The sequence below is a fragment of the Cucumis melo genome, chromosome 2, assembly GCF_025177605.1.
Source record: "Cucumis melo cultivar AY chromosome 2, USDA_Cmelo_AY_1.0, whole genome shotgun sequence".
Classification (NCBI taxonomy): domain Eukaryota; kingdom Viridiplantae; phylum Streptophyta; class Magnoliopsida; order Cucurbitales; family Cucurbitaceae; genus Cucumis; species Cucumis melo.
The window spans coordinates 3540141-3554612 of record NC_066858.1 but is presented as its reverse complement, the minus strand read 5'-3'; the positions used below and the strand labels follow the sequence as shown (position 1 = coordinate 3554612).

Genomic DNA, 14472 nt, shown 5'->3' with positions numbered 1-14472 from the left:
GGGTTGAGGGTGGATGGTTTATTATTGGAATGATTAAAAGTAATTGCAAAGGTAATACTTCTAATAATTATTAACCGTAGAGTAGTATTTTTAGAGTCGTTTTTAAAGCAGAATGAACAAAAATATTTTCAAATATAGCAAAATGTTCAGTGATAGATATTATAAACACTATTATCATCCATCCTTGATAGGTGTTTATCCGTTTAAATTTTTTCAAGAGTTTTGCTAAATCGTTTAACTAATCATATTTTTAAAATAAATTATAAATATAACAAAATCTATCCTTCTGAAAAGGAGACAAGTTTATTTATTAATAATAATAGAGGTCTAGAAAAGGGAGAGAGAGGCTAATAAACTATTGCTAATAGACTTATTCACTTTATCTATATAGTTAATTTTTTTGAATAGGTACAATATTTGCTAATATTCAAAGCTCGATTGATATACTTACCATTATTCTTTAAAATATGTTAAAAGCTCTATATGTCCATGACCGCTTTTCAATTTTCAATCTCCATTATAACGTCAACCTTTTTACATATATTTTTCCAGTAAATTATGGTCTTAACACTCTTTTCTGCTAAGTGATGAACAAAAATATTTTGGTTAAAAGATTAGATCAAATTGTTAATTATCAAGTAGGATCTTGTGAACTCCATCTGAAAAAAATATTTTTTTTTAATTAACATTTTTTTTAAGAAAACCAACTTGACTCAAAATCAAAGTTATATTCCAAAGAGATATTTCATATTTATCTATAAAAACTCAAACAATTGACATTTTTTTAATCAAAGAAGAATAAACTTTATAGAACAAACAAAAAGTAAAGGAATAATAAACAGTCGCATTGAGCTAAACCATTTTGACCATTCAAATTCTCTATTTGGAAAACTAAAGTTAGCATCTTATGGTGCCTCCACCTTTTGGAATATTAGAACCAATCATCAACTAACAACAAAGTTAAGCTATGTTCCAAACTTCCGGCGGTAATAAGAGAGTCATAGCATACATCACAGTGGCAATGTTACAAAGGGTGAGATGTACTTGTGCGATGCAGAATACCATACTCAAATACATATTAGGTTGCTAGGATTGGGTTATCCGTATAAAAATCTCTAGAAACCCTTCCATCTTTGATAAAACAAGTGAAGTTTCATAGCAGTTTGCAATGAGTTAATTAAAACTCACCCAATTCAGTTTGGTCAAAATAGCAACCTGTGGGACCTCCATCTGGCAAAAGAGCTAACTTGAGAGGACCTTTAGCCCCTTCTTCTACACTCAATACTCCTGTACGCCAGTTGATATCAGTATTAACATAGCCTGGATGAACACAGTTTATATACATTTTTGGATACTTTCTTGCAAGAATTCTTGTGTAAGCATTCACTGCAGCCTTGGAGATGCTGTAGGGTGGAAGCATCATTGTCCATCCATTCACTTCTAATCTATCTTCCTTCAAATCATGTAGAAATCTTTTCAACACTCCATCTATCTTTTCTTCACTCAAATTTTCTACATCCCCCAGTTCTGTTCGTATTTGCTCACTTGGTATTCTCTGCCAAACAGTAATTTTATTGTCAAATCATCAAATGATATCATTTGTAGTTCTCTTATGACAAATAAGGTCATTTTCTCACCCCCTTTTATTCTTTTTATGCGTGTACCTCAGCTAATCTTTTAGTACAAAAGTTTATGTTCAGTTTTCAAAAGACTCTTAAAATTTTTAATTCTTTTTGTATGTGCTCACTTGGAATTCTCAACCAAAAGTAACTCCATAGTTCAACAATAAAAGGTTGAAAATAAATTTGTTTTTAGTTCTTTTGTCATACGTTTATTTATTTATTTATTTAATAAAAAGAAAGAGAGAAGAAAAAGTTTGTGCGCACTAGGCTCATCCTTTAGAACAACTATCTAACTTCATTATAATTAGTCATGAAAGAAACTCTTAAAAATTTAAATTCTAAATTAGTGTGGCTGCCATGGTTTGAACTTATTCACTAGTCTCAACGACCACCGACACAATCCATAAGGATTGAAAACACTTTTAGTTGTGAAGTTTCAAAAATAAAATATGGAAAGTGAATAGATCAACCGTACAAGGGGTAATTTTCATCATCAGACAGACCAACACAAGTGCAAGAGTTTTAATGTGTAAGGCCACTGGTTAGAGAACTAGTAGAATAGAGTATTAGTATCAGTATTAGAAGGGGGCAACTTAGTAAATAACCAGTTTTTTGGTTCGGGTTTTAGTTATAGATAGAAAGAGTGGGTTGAGAGGAAGGAAGGGTGTGAAGAATTTTGTGGTTATTTCCTAATTGTGGAATTTTGGAGAGTTTAGCCTTCATAAAAGGCTAGGGGTTACATGGTTACATTCTTCAAGGTAACTCCACCGGCTCCAGCATCTTTCTTATGAGATAGCATATTTCACTACATTTTCAGATATTTCTATATTTGATTGGTTCTTGAGTTCATCCTGTGTTCTTGAGGTAATTCCTTTTAGGTGGAAGCCAATAATGTTCGGGGGAGGGGGCATTTTAGGTAAGAAAAATGTGTCCCGCGAATTTGGCAAATAACTTTCATTGAGAAAAAAATGAAAGAATACAAGGGCATACAAATAAACAAGCTCACCAGAACTCTTATTGTCATTGCCTAAACCCTAAAAGTGTTTTATTAGAATTTTCAAGGTTGATTGGTGGCAACGGTCGTTGGAGTTGGTTGTCTGAAGTTTACCGATGGAGTCACTAGAGGTGGTGATCAGAGATTGGTCGACGACGATCACCGAAGATTAGTCTAAACCCTAAAGGATTTAATAAATGTTTTTATTAAAAATTTTCAAGGTTGATCGGTGGCAATCGGAGGTTGGTAGGTGGTCGTCGGGGTTGGTTGTCGGAAGTTTGTCAATGGTGTCACTAGAGGTGGTGGTCAGAGATTGGCCGGCAATGATCACTGGAGGTGGTGTCTGAAAGTTGGTCAACGAACTTTCCAACACTTGAAACAAATACCCCTAAGATTAAAGAATAGTAATGATATGTTGGTTATTTTAATCCTAATCCTAATCCTCAATCAAAACTAAACATTACCCCAAAAAAGAAGTTGACTATTATAGCCCACTCCATTTCTAGCCCCAAACATGTCCTTAATTTTATGTCACCTGGACTTTCATTGAACTTAATGAACATTTTAAAATTTTGAACGTGCTTATTGTAAAATAAGATAGAGAATTAGCAGAGAGTGAAATTCTTGTTAAAGCTTAGGGTCCAATTTGACAAAATTATGAGAAAATCATACAGCTAGAAGTTCTAGAGAAAAACTTGATTTTTCTTTCCCTAAAAAGAACCATCGTAGATGTGAGGCCTCCAATCATTCATATGTATAAAAGAAGAAATCAGGGAAGGGCAAGATGAGAATTACACAGAAGGCAGGGGGTGGGGAGGTTTCTAGTCCGCTCGTGAGGAGTATATAAGGAATGTTTAATGGGGATTACCAAAGTAGGTCATATTTTGGGAAAAGCTGTTGAGAGCTTTTGGGAGAAGATACCAGTCTTCTCGAAGGAGCTGTGAAGTTAGTCTTTGTTCTTGCTTTCTTATTGTCATGACCTTTACTGTTATGCTTACATTTAGTGTTATACTGTTGACTCTTGTGAACGTTTCTGGATTTCCATATCCATATAAATGTAGCAGAGTACTTTCTCTGTTTCTTCATCTTTGTTAGGATTTTCTAAGTTTCAGGGAAGGAGTCCTAACAGTAGACTAATTTGAGAAATGTTTATAAAGATAAAGAATAGTGCAATACCTTCAATTCGCCTCTGAGAGAGGAGACATTCACAACCCTTGCTCCTCCCAAGGATTGCTGTAGCAGTGGAAGAAGGGCTTCTGTTACATTTTTAAGGCCATAATAATTTGTGTTGAGGCCTTCTTCTGCCTTCTCACAATTTGTCTTTATCACACTCTGAACCAAGTTCGTTGCCTTGCCTGAGAGCTGCATTTAAGTGTAATCATGGATGAGACAAATTCCTCCGAACTCACAGATATGACATACTGCTGAAAACAAGTCAGGTGGCTGTTTTAAAAAGTTTGCTTCAGTTGATATTTGATTAAATAGTGTTTCAAAATAAAATTTATCTTTCTTTAGTTCAACAATACACAGGGTTAAAGAATTCAAGCCTTCAGCCTCATACCTTAACCAGTTGAGCTAAGTTGAAGGTCAGTAGTACGAAATGATTTTGAGTTCAACAAAAATGTAGCTTTTAGTATTAATGTTAAATAAGAGAATAATTTTTTTTAAAAAAATGTGTTTGGAAACGGTCCACTAAACAAGTTATGAATATACATGAATGAATTAAAAGAAAGGTAATATTACCCAAGAGGAGAAATCTATATTCAAGGCCCTTAATCCTTCCTCATCAACCACAACCCCACTAGCCCCAGCATTATTTACCTGCAACAGTCAATTCATTATGAACAAAAAGGAAAACAGAAATATAAAACCTTGTTCTTTCTTCTTTTTTATTCAAGTTCAAACCACGAGAAAATGTTCCTAGAGGACTCTCTTCTGTCTTTTTCACCAAACAGTTCCCATGCAGATAGATATGGAGGGGTGGGGGTTGTCTTTCTTTGTCTTTTTCAATTTTAATTTTTATTTGAGCGTGTAAATGGCCATAAAGAATTTGGTAAATTTATAGCCAACCAAATGACAAAAATGAAATTGAATCATTTGAAATCTTACCAAGATATCAAGCCTGCCGAACTTGTCAGCTATGAACTTAGCCAGAGACTGGATACTGTCAGGGTCCGTCACATCAAGTTGATGGAAGACAACATTTGGTAAACCTATTTCATGGAGCTTTGAAACAGCCTCCAATCCTCTTTGCTCATTTCTGGCTGTCAAAATCACAGTTATGCCTTGAGAAGCAAGTTGCTTAGCTGTTTCAAAACCAATCCCCTTGTTTGCTCCGGTGACTACACCATACCTGCGAAGAATAACTTTCAAACCCCTCTTTCTTTTCCATTTTTTCTTTTTAATATGCATGAGTGTCAGGCTAGTATAGCTTATGCACACCTCGACTAATCTCAGGAGACAACTCGCTTGACCCTATGTATTTGCCCACCATGAATTGAACTCATGACCTCTTGGTTAGTCATTGAGACTGCACCTCTTTTTTTACCACAAAGTCAACCCATAAAGGTTGAAATAAATAAACAACAGTTGGAATAAATAAACAAGTTGTAATCATAGGCAGAATTCTGAAATAAGAGAGACAATTAGAAATCATAATCACTCTCCCTGATATGTAAGAATACTGATAGGGGGTATCTTGGGAATACTAGTAAGGATATCCTAAGAAGCACAGACATGACACGGACACAGTGACACACCATATTTTAAAAATCTAGGACACGACACGGCAGGTACACGTTTATTAAAATATTCATTTTCAAATATATATATCATTTTTTATAGTAAAAGAAAATCCATAGTAAATGAATTGATGCATTTATATGCTTAAAAGACTTAGCTTGATGTACTCCATGCTCAAAAGTTACTATTATTGTCATATATGTGCCTTTTTAGTCTACTCAACGAGTGTTCTATCATCTATGCATGTCTAATACGTTTGTAGCACTAGCAAGCATCCACCATGGGTCAGAGTGTCCAAGTGTCGGACATGTGTTGGACATAGACATGCTATCCAAACTGAAGTGTTTGTACTTTTTAGAGGATATCAATGTAATTAGCTAAGAGTGTCTTGTATATAAATAGAGGTAGTTAGGGCTTGTGGGGAGGTCATATTTTAGTAAGTTAGTTCATGGATGGTTTGTGGGAGAGACAATTATCTCAAAAAGGCTGCTGATATTGTAATTTCTTAATCGTAATGTTCTTTAGGGAATGTTTGATTCATGGATAACATTTGTTAACTTAGGATTAAAAAGTTAAGTCTATATTGAATAAGTGAACTTGTTTACTGCAAAAACTAAATAAATTTCAAGTTTATAAAGTGAGATATCAATATAAAATTGAGGTTTCTTGTAAATAAACTAAGGAAATAAGTTCAACGGTTATCTGTAATTTAACCATAATTAACATTAATTGGTTTTGAATTTCTTTACAAAATATAATAAATTGAAATATAATATAAATATAGCAAAATGAACTAAAATATTTACAAATATAGCAAAGTTTCAAAATCTATCGATAATTAGTTGTATATTGTAAATATTTTCAATAGTTTTGTCTTTTTATAATAATTTCTCTTAAAAGAAATCCGAAAAGATCATATCAACTAGTTAAGAAACTTTAACCCGAAGTCAATTTTTTCCCTTCAAGTTAGGCACCAAAAGTAAATTCAAATTAGCAAAAACTTGTCTCATCGGGGAAAGAACACAGACAAAATATCAAAGAATATTACATTGAATTGAAGTAACACCATACCTCTCAGTTACATGATTTCCATTAGTTTCCATTCTTGCTACAATTAGAACTCCCGAACTGATGAATCTTTAATATAAAGTACTTTGTATATCGAACCTGCCAAGTTCAAATAAGTTCATGATTTGTCGATGAATTCTTTACGTGGTGTTCAAATCACAAATAATTTCATTGTGATAATAGCCTACATATTAGTTCCTCTGGAGGAAGATATTTTCTACAACTATCCTAATTAAGATTGTCTTCTTTAGTGGCTCTAATAATCGAGAAGAAAAAGCACGATGAATATATATGTGGGTATGTGTGTGTATGTACATTCTAAATTTGTGTGGACTCTAATATTCATTACAATCTACATTTTCACAGTCATCACGTCATAAAATGATTGAAATGTTCTAACCAAACATAAAGATATAAAGGACCCCACAACATATATAAGACGAGAAGACAAGTATTATTAAGAAAGAGTTCTCAAAGTAATTTCATCAAACACCTGGTGCTCATGACATAACAAAAGGCTGAAGAAAGAAAGAGAAAAGGGTTACCTTGTAGGCGAAAATGGGTTGATCGGCAAAAGGGTAGAAGGGAATGCAGATTTTTTGAGATCAGAGAGTGTGGAGTGATATTATTCGATTCGTATAAGAAGAGAGTGGCAGTGACGAATAGGAAAGCTCTTGGCCAAGCCCATTTGCGCTGTCTAATCCACTTCCAACTCTGCGCAAAGATGCAATGCCAAAAGCTTTATCGTCTTTGATTTTGATGAACACTGAAAATGTTATCTTATTGAAAAGGTGGATACTGTAGATATTGTTCATCATAACTTTTTATTAAAAAAGACGAAGTGGGAAACTTTTTATAAAACCATTTCCAAAATATAATATATATTGTAGATATATTAAATTCCATCTTTTAATAGAAAAAAAACCCAGATCATATAAAAAATAATGCTCATGTTTCATGTTTTTTCTTTTTCATATTGCTCGTTTCTTTTTTTTTTTTTTTAAAACAAGAAACAACATTATGTAATAACTGTTCTTTACGAATTTGTTTGATAATTATTTATTGTTTTTCATTTTTGTGTTTTCTTTATGATATTCTTGCTTATTTTTTTAGTTTTATGCTAATTAAGTTATGTAAAATATAAAAGATATATATAGAATTCATTAAAATATGAAAAGATTGATTATAGAACATTAACATGATCAGATACATGCAAGTCAATTAATACAATATTTTTTATTACTTATACGTGGTTAAAATTTGATTTGAAATATTATTTCTCATTCAATTTATTTATCCTAAATAATGTTAATTTAAATTCAACTCAAATTTATATTATTTGATAAATGTCGTGGTTGTAAAATATTATAGATAACCTAAATAATTATCTTAGGTCTTTTAAAAAATATAACAAAACGACAAAATATTTATATCGTATAAAATAATTCTAAAAATGGAAAAAGCTCGTAGGCCCATAATGAAAAATACAAAAAATGCTCCGTCAACCACACGCGTAATATATTTGGTACACGATCCTTTAGATTTGGAGCCAAATCTAAACGATTGTTTTTTTAATTCAATCGTTTAATTTGGTTACACGATTGTTTAGACTTGGTTGTTTAGATTTGGCTACAAGATCGTTTATATTTGAAACGATTTTTTTAAAAAAATTTGGTACACAATCGTTTAGATTTGGCTAAACGAATTTTTCAAGATTTTTTTGATACACAATCATTTAGATTTGTTTATATGATCATTTATTTTTTCAAGATTCATTGCCGCACAATCGTTTAAATTTGGCTAAATGATTTTTTAAAAAATTCTTTTGGTACACAATTGTTTAAATTTGGCTACTTCAATATAAATGATTTTTTTTCAAGACTTTTTATAGACGATCTTTTAGATTTGGTTACCCTAATCTAAACAATGTAATAAAGAGGAGAAAAAGAAGAAAGACGATGGAAAGAAATTGCGGGAAAAAAAAGAAGAAAAGAAAAAGAAGAAAGACGATAGAAAGAAATCAAATTTGGTTACCTAAATCTAAACGACGTAAAAAAAAGTAAAGGAAAGGAAGAAAGACGATGGAAAGAAATCGCAGCGGAAAAAAAAGAAGAGGAAAGAAAGAAAGACGATAGAAAAAATCGCAGCGGAGAGGAGAAAAAGACGAAAGGGAAAACCTGAAATATTTAAAAAATGACTAACTTTATAGATTTTGTTAGACGGACCGTAAATATTTTAGCAGTTTGTTATATTAATGAAAATTTCTAAAAAAAAAAATAGCTAATGCAAAATTCTAACTAATTTTGATGAAAAAATAAATTAAGAAATATTAAACATATAAATATGAAAAATTAATAAAGACAGAAAAATAAAACAAGTTAAGAAATATAATAGGATAAAATAAAATAAATCATCAAATAGATGCATCACAAGTTCCATACAGATTACTTCTCAATACAATTTCTTTCAAATTCATTCAAATTTCATGTACTGATTCTTGAATACCGACTATGGTAGAGTATTCATGTGGGATTTTTTTTTCAAATTTTACACGTGATATATGTTCCCTCTATTTCTCCAAGCAAAGCTTTTCACATCGCAATGCCTATAATATTCCATTCATAAGTGGAGACAAAATAAAGCGTCCATAATGAAGACGCTTACTGTCTGCTCTTGATTTAACACATTCCCACTTTAGCGTCCGAGTTAATACCCTGATTTTCTCTCGAACCATAGTAATATTTTTTTGATAAAATCATTGAATTATTTATTTCTCTTGAAATTTCTCTTCAATGTTGATTTTGACACACGCCGTTTTTTAAGGGGCCTACAACCATTATGTGGCATAGGGGTTACATCCCATATGAAACTGAATAGTATACCGCTTCCCCGAATAGCTCTTAATGTTGCATCTCTTCCGAAACTGGGGCCCTTTATCATAACTTCGGCTCGTTGCATCCCTTGATCCACTACTGCCTGAATAGCATTTCCTACTGCAGTTTGAGCAGCAAATGGTGTCCCTCTTCTTGTACCTTTGAATCCACACGTACTAGCAGAGGACCAAGAAATAACCCGACCTTGTACATCTGTAACAGTCATAGTTGTATTGTTGAAACTTGGTTGAACATGAATAATGCCCTTTGGTATTCTATGCATACTTTTACGTGAGCTAATACGTCCATTTCTACGTGAATCGATTCTTGGTATGAGTTTTGCCATATTTTCTCATCTCATAAATCTAAGTTAGAGATATATGGATATATCCATTTCATGTCAAAACAAATCATTTCATTTCTTTTTAATGTATATATTGTGGGTGGCCTTTAGGGGTCCTTTTTCATTTGTATTTTAAAGATTATCCTTGTCTTTGTTTATGTCTTGGATTGGAACAAATTACCATAATCCGTCTCCACCTACGTATCAGACGACATTTTTCACAAATTTTTCAAATGGAGGCCCTTATTTTCATATTTTTGATTCCTTACCTGAATTTTGAATCTATTTATGGAAAGAAAATCAGTTTCTTGAAATTTTCTATTTTGAATTGTATCTCCCTACAAAAAAAGAATATTGCACGTAAAAAGACTACTTTACCTAATCATTCGAATATTTGTTTCATAGTATATAAATTATACACCTTCTGGTCCTAGTTGAATCGTAACAACTTGTTGAAATTTTGACTCTCTATTACCTAGTATATGGATCAAACTATTTTGAATCCTTCCTAAAACGTAACCTAGAATTGGATCCTCATTATCTAAACAAACCCAAAACATATCATTGATAAGTGATTTAGTAATGAAACTTTTAGAAATCCTTTTTTGCTCTTTCATTCCAAACGAAACATCTTTCAAAGTCTCAATTAATGAAAGGGGAGTGGTATCATAAACTATAAAATCACTTTTTTTTTCTACAAATAGTGAACTTTTGTGTATAATTTGAATATCATAAAGATTACCATATATAACAAAAAATTTCATTGTTGATTCCCTTCGAGCTTCTTGGTATGTCATTATACCCCGAGAAGTAGAAAGAATTACAATGCCCATTCCGCCTCAAATTCTAGGAATTTTTTATAGTTAGAATATATTCAGAGACCAAGTCGACTGATTCGTTTTCAATTGAAATCGTTTGATATGGTCCTTTCCCATTTCTTTTATGTCATAGGGTTCAAACCCAAAAATCTTTGTTGCTTTCCTGATGTTTCCTTACGTTTTCAATAAAGCCTTCTCGTAAAAGTTTTTTCACAATATTTTTGGTGATGTTAGTAGATGGTATTCGAACCATTTCTTTTCTATTCATGTCAGAATTGTGAATAGAGGTTATTGTGTTAGCAATAGCGTCCTTACCCAGGATAAATGAAAATTCTTGGTGACTTTCAATTTTGATCTAATTAGCATTCTTTTTTATTAAATAGTTACAGATTTGAAAAGGTATATATGTGATACACAATCTACTAATTTATTTCATTCAAATAGTATAACTATCTCACGGTCTGTCACACCAAAAATTCGAGTTCCTTTTGGATTTCCTTCTTGATCAATAACAATTTCAACATTGTCTTCATATTGTATTATCATACCATTTTCTCGTTCGAGTTCTTTACAAGTATGTACAGTTACAGCTTTGATCACTTCTGATCTTTCTAGAGGTATATTTGGGACGACTTTCTTGATTACAACAATAACGTCACCAATAACGTCGATTACTATCTCCTATGATTCCAATACACATCAATTCTCGGGCTTCGCTGTTATCTGCTACATTCAAAAGGGTTTAAGGTTGAATCATATTATTTTGGAATCTTTTCTTTCAATGCAAAGGGCGAAGTAAAAAAAAAAAAAATCTTAAATTGTTTCTTTTTCATCTCAAACAAAGATCACTTTCCTTTGATTCTACATTTCTATCCCGAAATAATGAATTGGGTTCGTATAAGCATTTTGGATGCCGCTATTGAAATAGCTTTTCTGGTTACATTTTTGGCTACTCCACTCATTTCATAAAGTATTCTACCTAGTTTAACAACAGTTACTTAATATTCGGGGGATCCTTTCCCTGAACCCATACGTGTTTTTGTGGGTCTTAGTGTAACGAGTTTTTCTGGAAATATACGTACCCATATTTTTCCATTGTGTCATGCATTTTATGTCATTTTCCTTTGTCCGGCTTCGATTTGTCTCGATGTGATCCAAACAGGTTCAAGTGCCTGAATAACGTATCTCCCGAAGCAAAGGCTATTGCCTCGATAAGATATTCTCCTCTATGGTGTTTACGGAATCTGGTTCTTTTGGGGTTATAGTTGATGGTTATTTGTCAATTCCATCTATACTATAGAACCGAACATGAGAGTTTCTTCTCATTCAGATCCTCGCGAAAGAAACGATTCAAAAAAATATACATGTATTTATTGATATTTACTAAATAATAGATGAAATCATGGGGTTCTTTGAGATTTTGAAGGCCAGTGCCTAAGAAGCCTTGTAGTCGGCTAATCCATGTATGGTTAGTAGAAACCTCTTGAGAAGATTTTGTCTTTCTTTCCATGAATCAATGAATAAAGGCTTTGTCTCTCTCTCTTCTTGTTACTACGTTCTTTGAGAAAACCTTGCACCCAAGAAGCCTTGTAGTCGACTGGTAAACGTCTAACAGAGTAGAAAGATCAGATCAGATCAATGAACAAGGACACTTCTTTCTTGTTAACTTCAGAAAAGTCTTGATCCACTTTTCTATCGTAGCCTAACGTATAATCTATACTTTTCTTCATCATTCTAATCTTTCTTTCAGTCTTCTTTCTTTTTTTTTGTGGTTTTTCATAGGGGTTTTTGAAAAGTTTTGTGCTTTGCAATTCTTTATTAATGAGAAGATTCTGTAATTGTTCAACATTCACTTAATTCAAAGAATGGGATAATTCAAGAAAGTGCATTATTAACGAAGCACAAGTGCGATAAATAATGGTTGATCTTAGTTTCTAATAAGTAGTTTTGACTTCTCAATGAAAGAATTTTCTAGTTACACAAGCTAAATAGTGGTAAATCAAGTTGACTCATTTGAAGCTTTATTTTTGTCTTACGGGGAACTCATACGAATCCCCTTTTAGGAAAGCTTCCTCTATCCTATTTCTAGCAAGGCTTAAAGAATTTGAGAGGTCTCGCGCTTTCCTTTTTTGTCGAGTTTGTCTTCCTATTTGGCCCTAAGAGCATAGGAAGGAGATTGAATCCTAAGGAACTTACTGAAAGTTGATCAATAATATAATCTTGATATAGTTGTTGTTCGCTTCTCGTACTGATGAAAGAGAGTGTACTTTAAATCCAACTTAATAGGTCTCTGATAAGAGTAGATATGTCTTTGGATAGCTGGATCTTCTAAATAAAGGGAGAAAACGACTCAAGAGGAGCATAGCGGGAAAGAAAAATAATGAACCTCTAAGAAAGGAGACACTTATGGCCCACGAAAGGGAGACTCTTTCTTGAATTACTTGATGAAAAAACTTCAAGAGCAGCTTAAACAAGTTCTACCACCTCCAAAAGATTAGTGGAATCCACAAGTTCTTCGGACGAATGGTGGTCCATCCTCTTCAAATGACCTATCTCGCATTCCTGCCTAAAGAACTTAGACATCGATTAAGTAGAACCGCCTCATCTTACACTACTTTACTTAAGACTCAATTCCATTTTTCCTCTCGCTTCGACTATTTTTTGAAATGAATGAGTCACTTGGACCTTTTTTTTCTGCGATCCTCTTCTTCTATAACTCTTGAGAGCCTCACTCTTCTCCTTTTTGTCTTCTTTTTTTCGCAATTCTGTCTGTGCTAAGTCCATGCATATCATCGTAGGAACATGCAAAGACATCCTTGTATTCTTTAAAAAAGTAAAGCTCTTCTTCGAGAGTCAAAGTGGTTCCTATTCTCACCTCTTGGGGTTCATTTGTGGTCCCTAAATTCATGGGTTGGTTTTCTTCCATGATGGTTGAGCCTTCTTTTCCTCTTCTCTCTCCACCATTTCCAAAAGTGAAGGAGGAGTTTCAACATAGGTTTCTTCTTGATCTACCTGCATGAGGGAGTGATCGTTGGAAGGAGAGCCACTCCCCTTTGATTCTTGGAATGCATGAAGAGGATGGAAGGGGATCCCATTTACCCCTTTGCACGTGTTGAGAACACAACCAACAAATAGGCATTTCACCGCGTAGAAGGTCTGACGAAGGAGCATTCATTATGGGGGCGAGTTGGGAGATCTAAAAGTCAATGAAAAGAGAAAACCAGCCTTTGATATTGGTCATTCTTGAGCTTACCATTGAGTGATGGAACCCCGGTTCTTTCATGCCCTAGCATATCTTCCATTTTGGCTCATTGAGTCTCAACTACCTCTACCGCTTCAGGGTCAAAACCATATGGTACTTCCTCAACAGGAACTTCTAAGACTGTAGGCTTTCTCTTGATTTTGTTATTGTAATAGTCTTTTCAATCATAAAAAGGGAGGTCTCAATATCATATCACTACGTCTTCTTGAATCTCACATTCCTTACTAAATAACTGAGAAGCCTAAACTCATGGCTTTCCCTGACCCGTGGGGCTTTCCCGTCGATGCAGGGTTGGGGCCTTTGTCCTTATGGTGGGAGTTGATTTTGTTCTTGCTAGTGGAATCCAATTCATCTCTCTCTCGACTTCGTGAACTACTATCCTTATATTAATTGATCTCGACTTCGTAAACTGCGTCTCTATGCACTCTTTCCAATGCATCCTTATCTTGGTAGTGCTTTCTTTGTTTAAGTGCGAAAGATTATTTTAGAAGATATGAATAGAACTTACTATTTGGATTCCCTCCAAAAACAAAGGCTCGACTGAAAGGAGAGAGTCAGAAATCCATATTCATTTGAATTAATGAGACCACTAAAAAAAGATAGACTTTCTGAATAGTGGAATCTTTGATGTAGTGGATAAAAGAGGTCTGACCTATCCACTTTAAGTAGCGGATTACTAGTCAAAGGAAAGCCTACCATAAACAAGAAAAAAAGAGTATATGGTTTTCTATCCTTAAAGAAAATGTAATA

The 14472-nt window shown here is 33.3% G+C and overlaps 1 protein-coding gene across 3 annotated transcripts; it reads right to left on the bottom strand.

The window, feature by feature from the left end:
* Positions 1-978: 978 nt before the first annotated feature.
* LOC103492462 (short-chain dehydrogenase/reductase 2b-like) lies at positions 979-7237 on the bottom strand. 3 transcript variants are annotated; one of them, XM_008452861.3, is made up of 6 exons: positions 6972-7237; positions 6430-6525; positions 4726-4969; positions 4360-4437; positions 3793-3978; positions 979-1555 (listed from the first exon to the last, which is right to left on the bottom strand). In XM_008452861.3, the coding sequence occupies exons 2-6, from the start codon at positions 6459-6461 to the stop codon at positions 1178-1180; spliced, it is 918 nt and encodes a 305-aa protein (XP_008451083.1). In that variant the 5' UTR covers positions 6462-6525; positions 6972-7237; the 3' UTR covers positions 979-1177. The 3 variants fall into 3 exon arrangements, with proteins under 3 accessions (XP_008451083.1, XP_050937391.1, XP_050937392.1); XM_051081434.1 differs by lacking the exon at positions 6972-7237 and adding an exon at positions 6615-6665; XM_051081435.1 differs by lacking the exon at positions 6972-7237 and having other exon boundaries at positions 6430-6630.
* Between the last annotated feature and the right edge of the window lie 7235 nt (positions 7238-14472).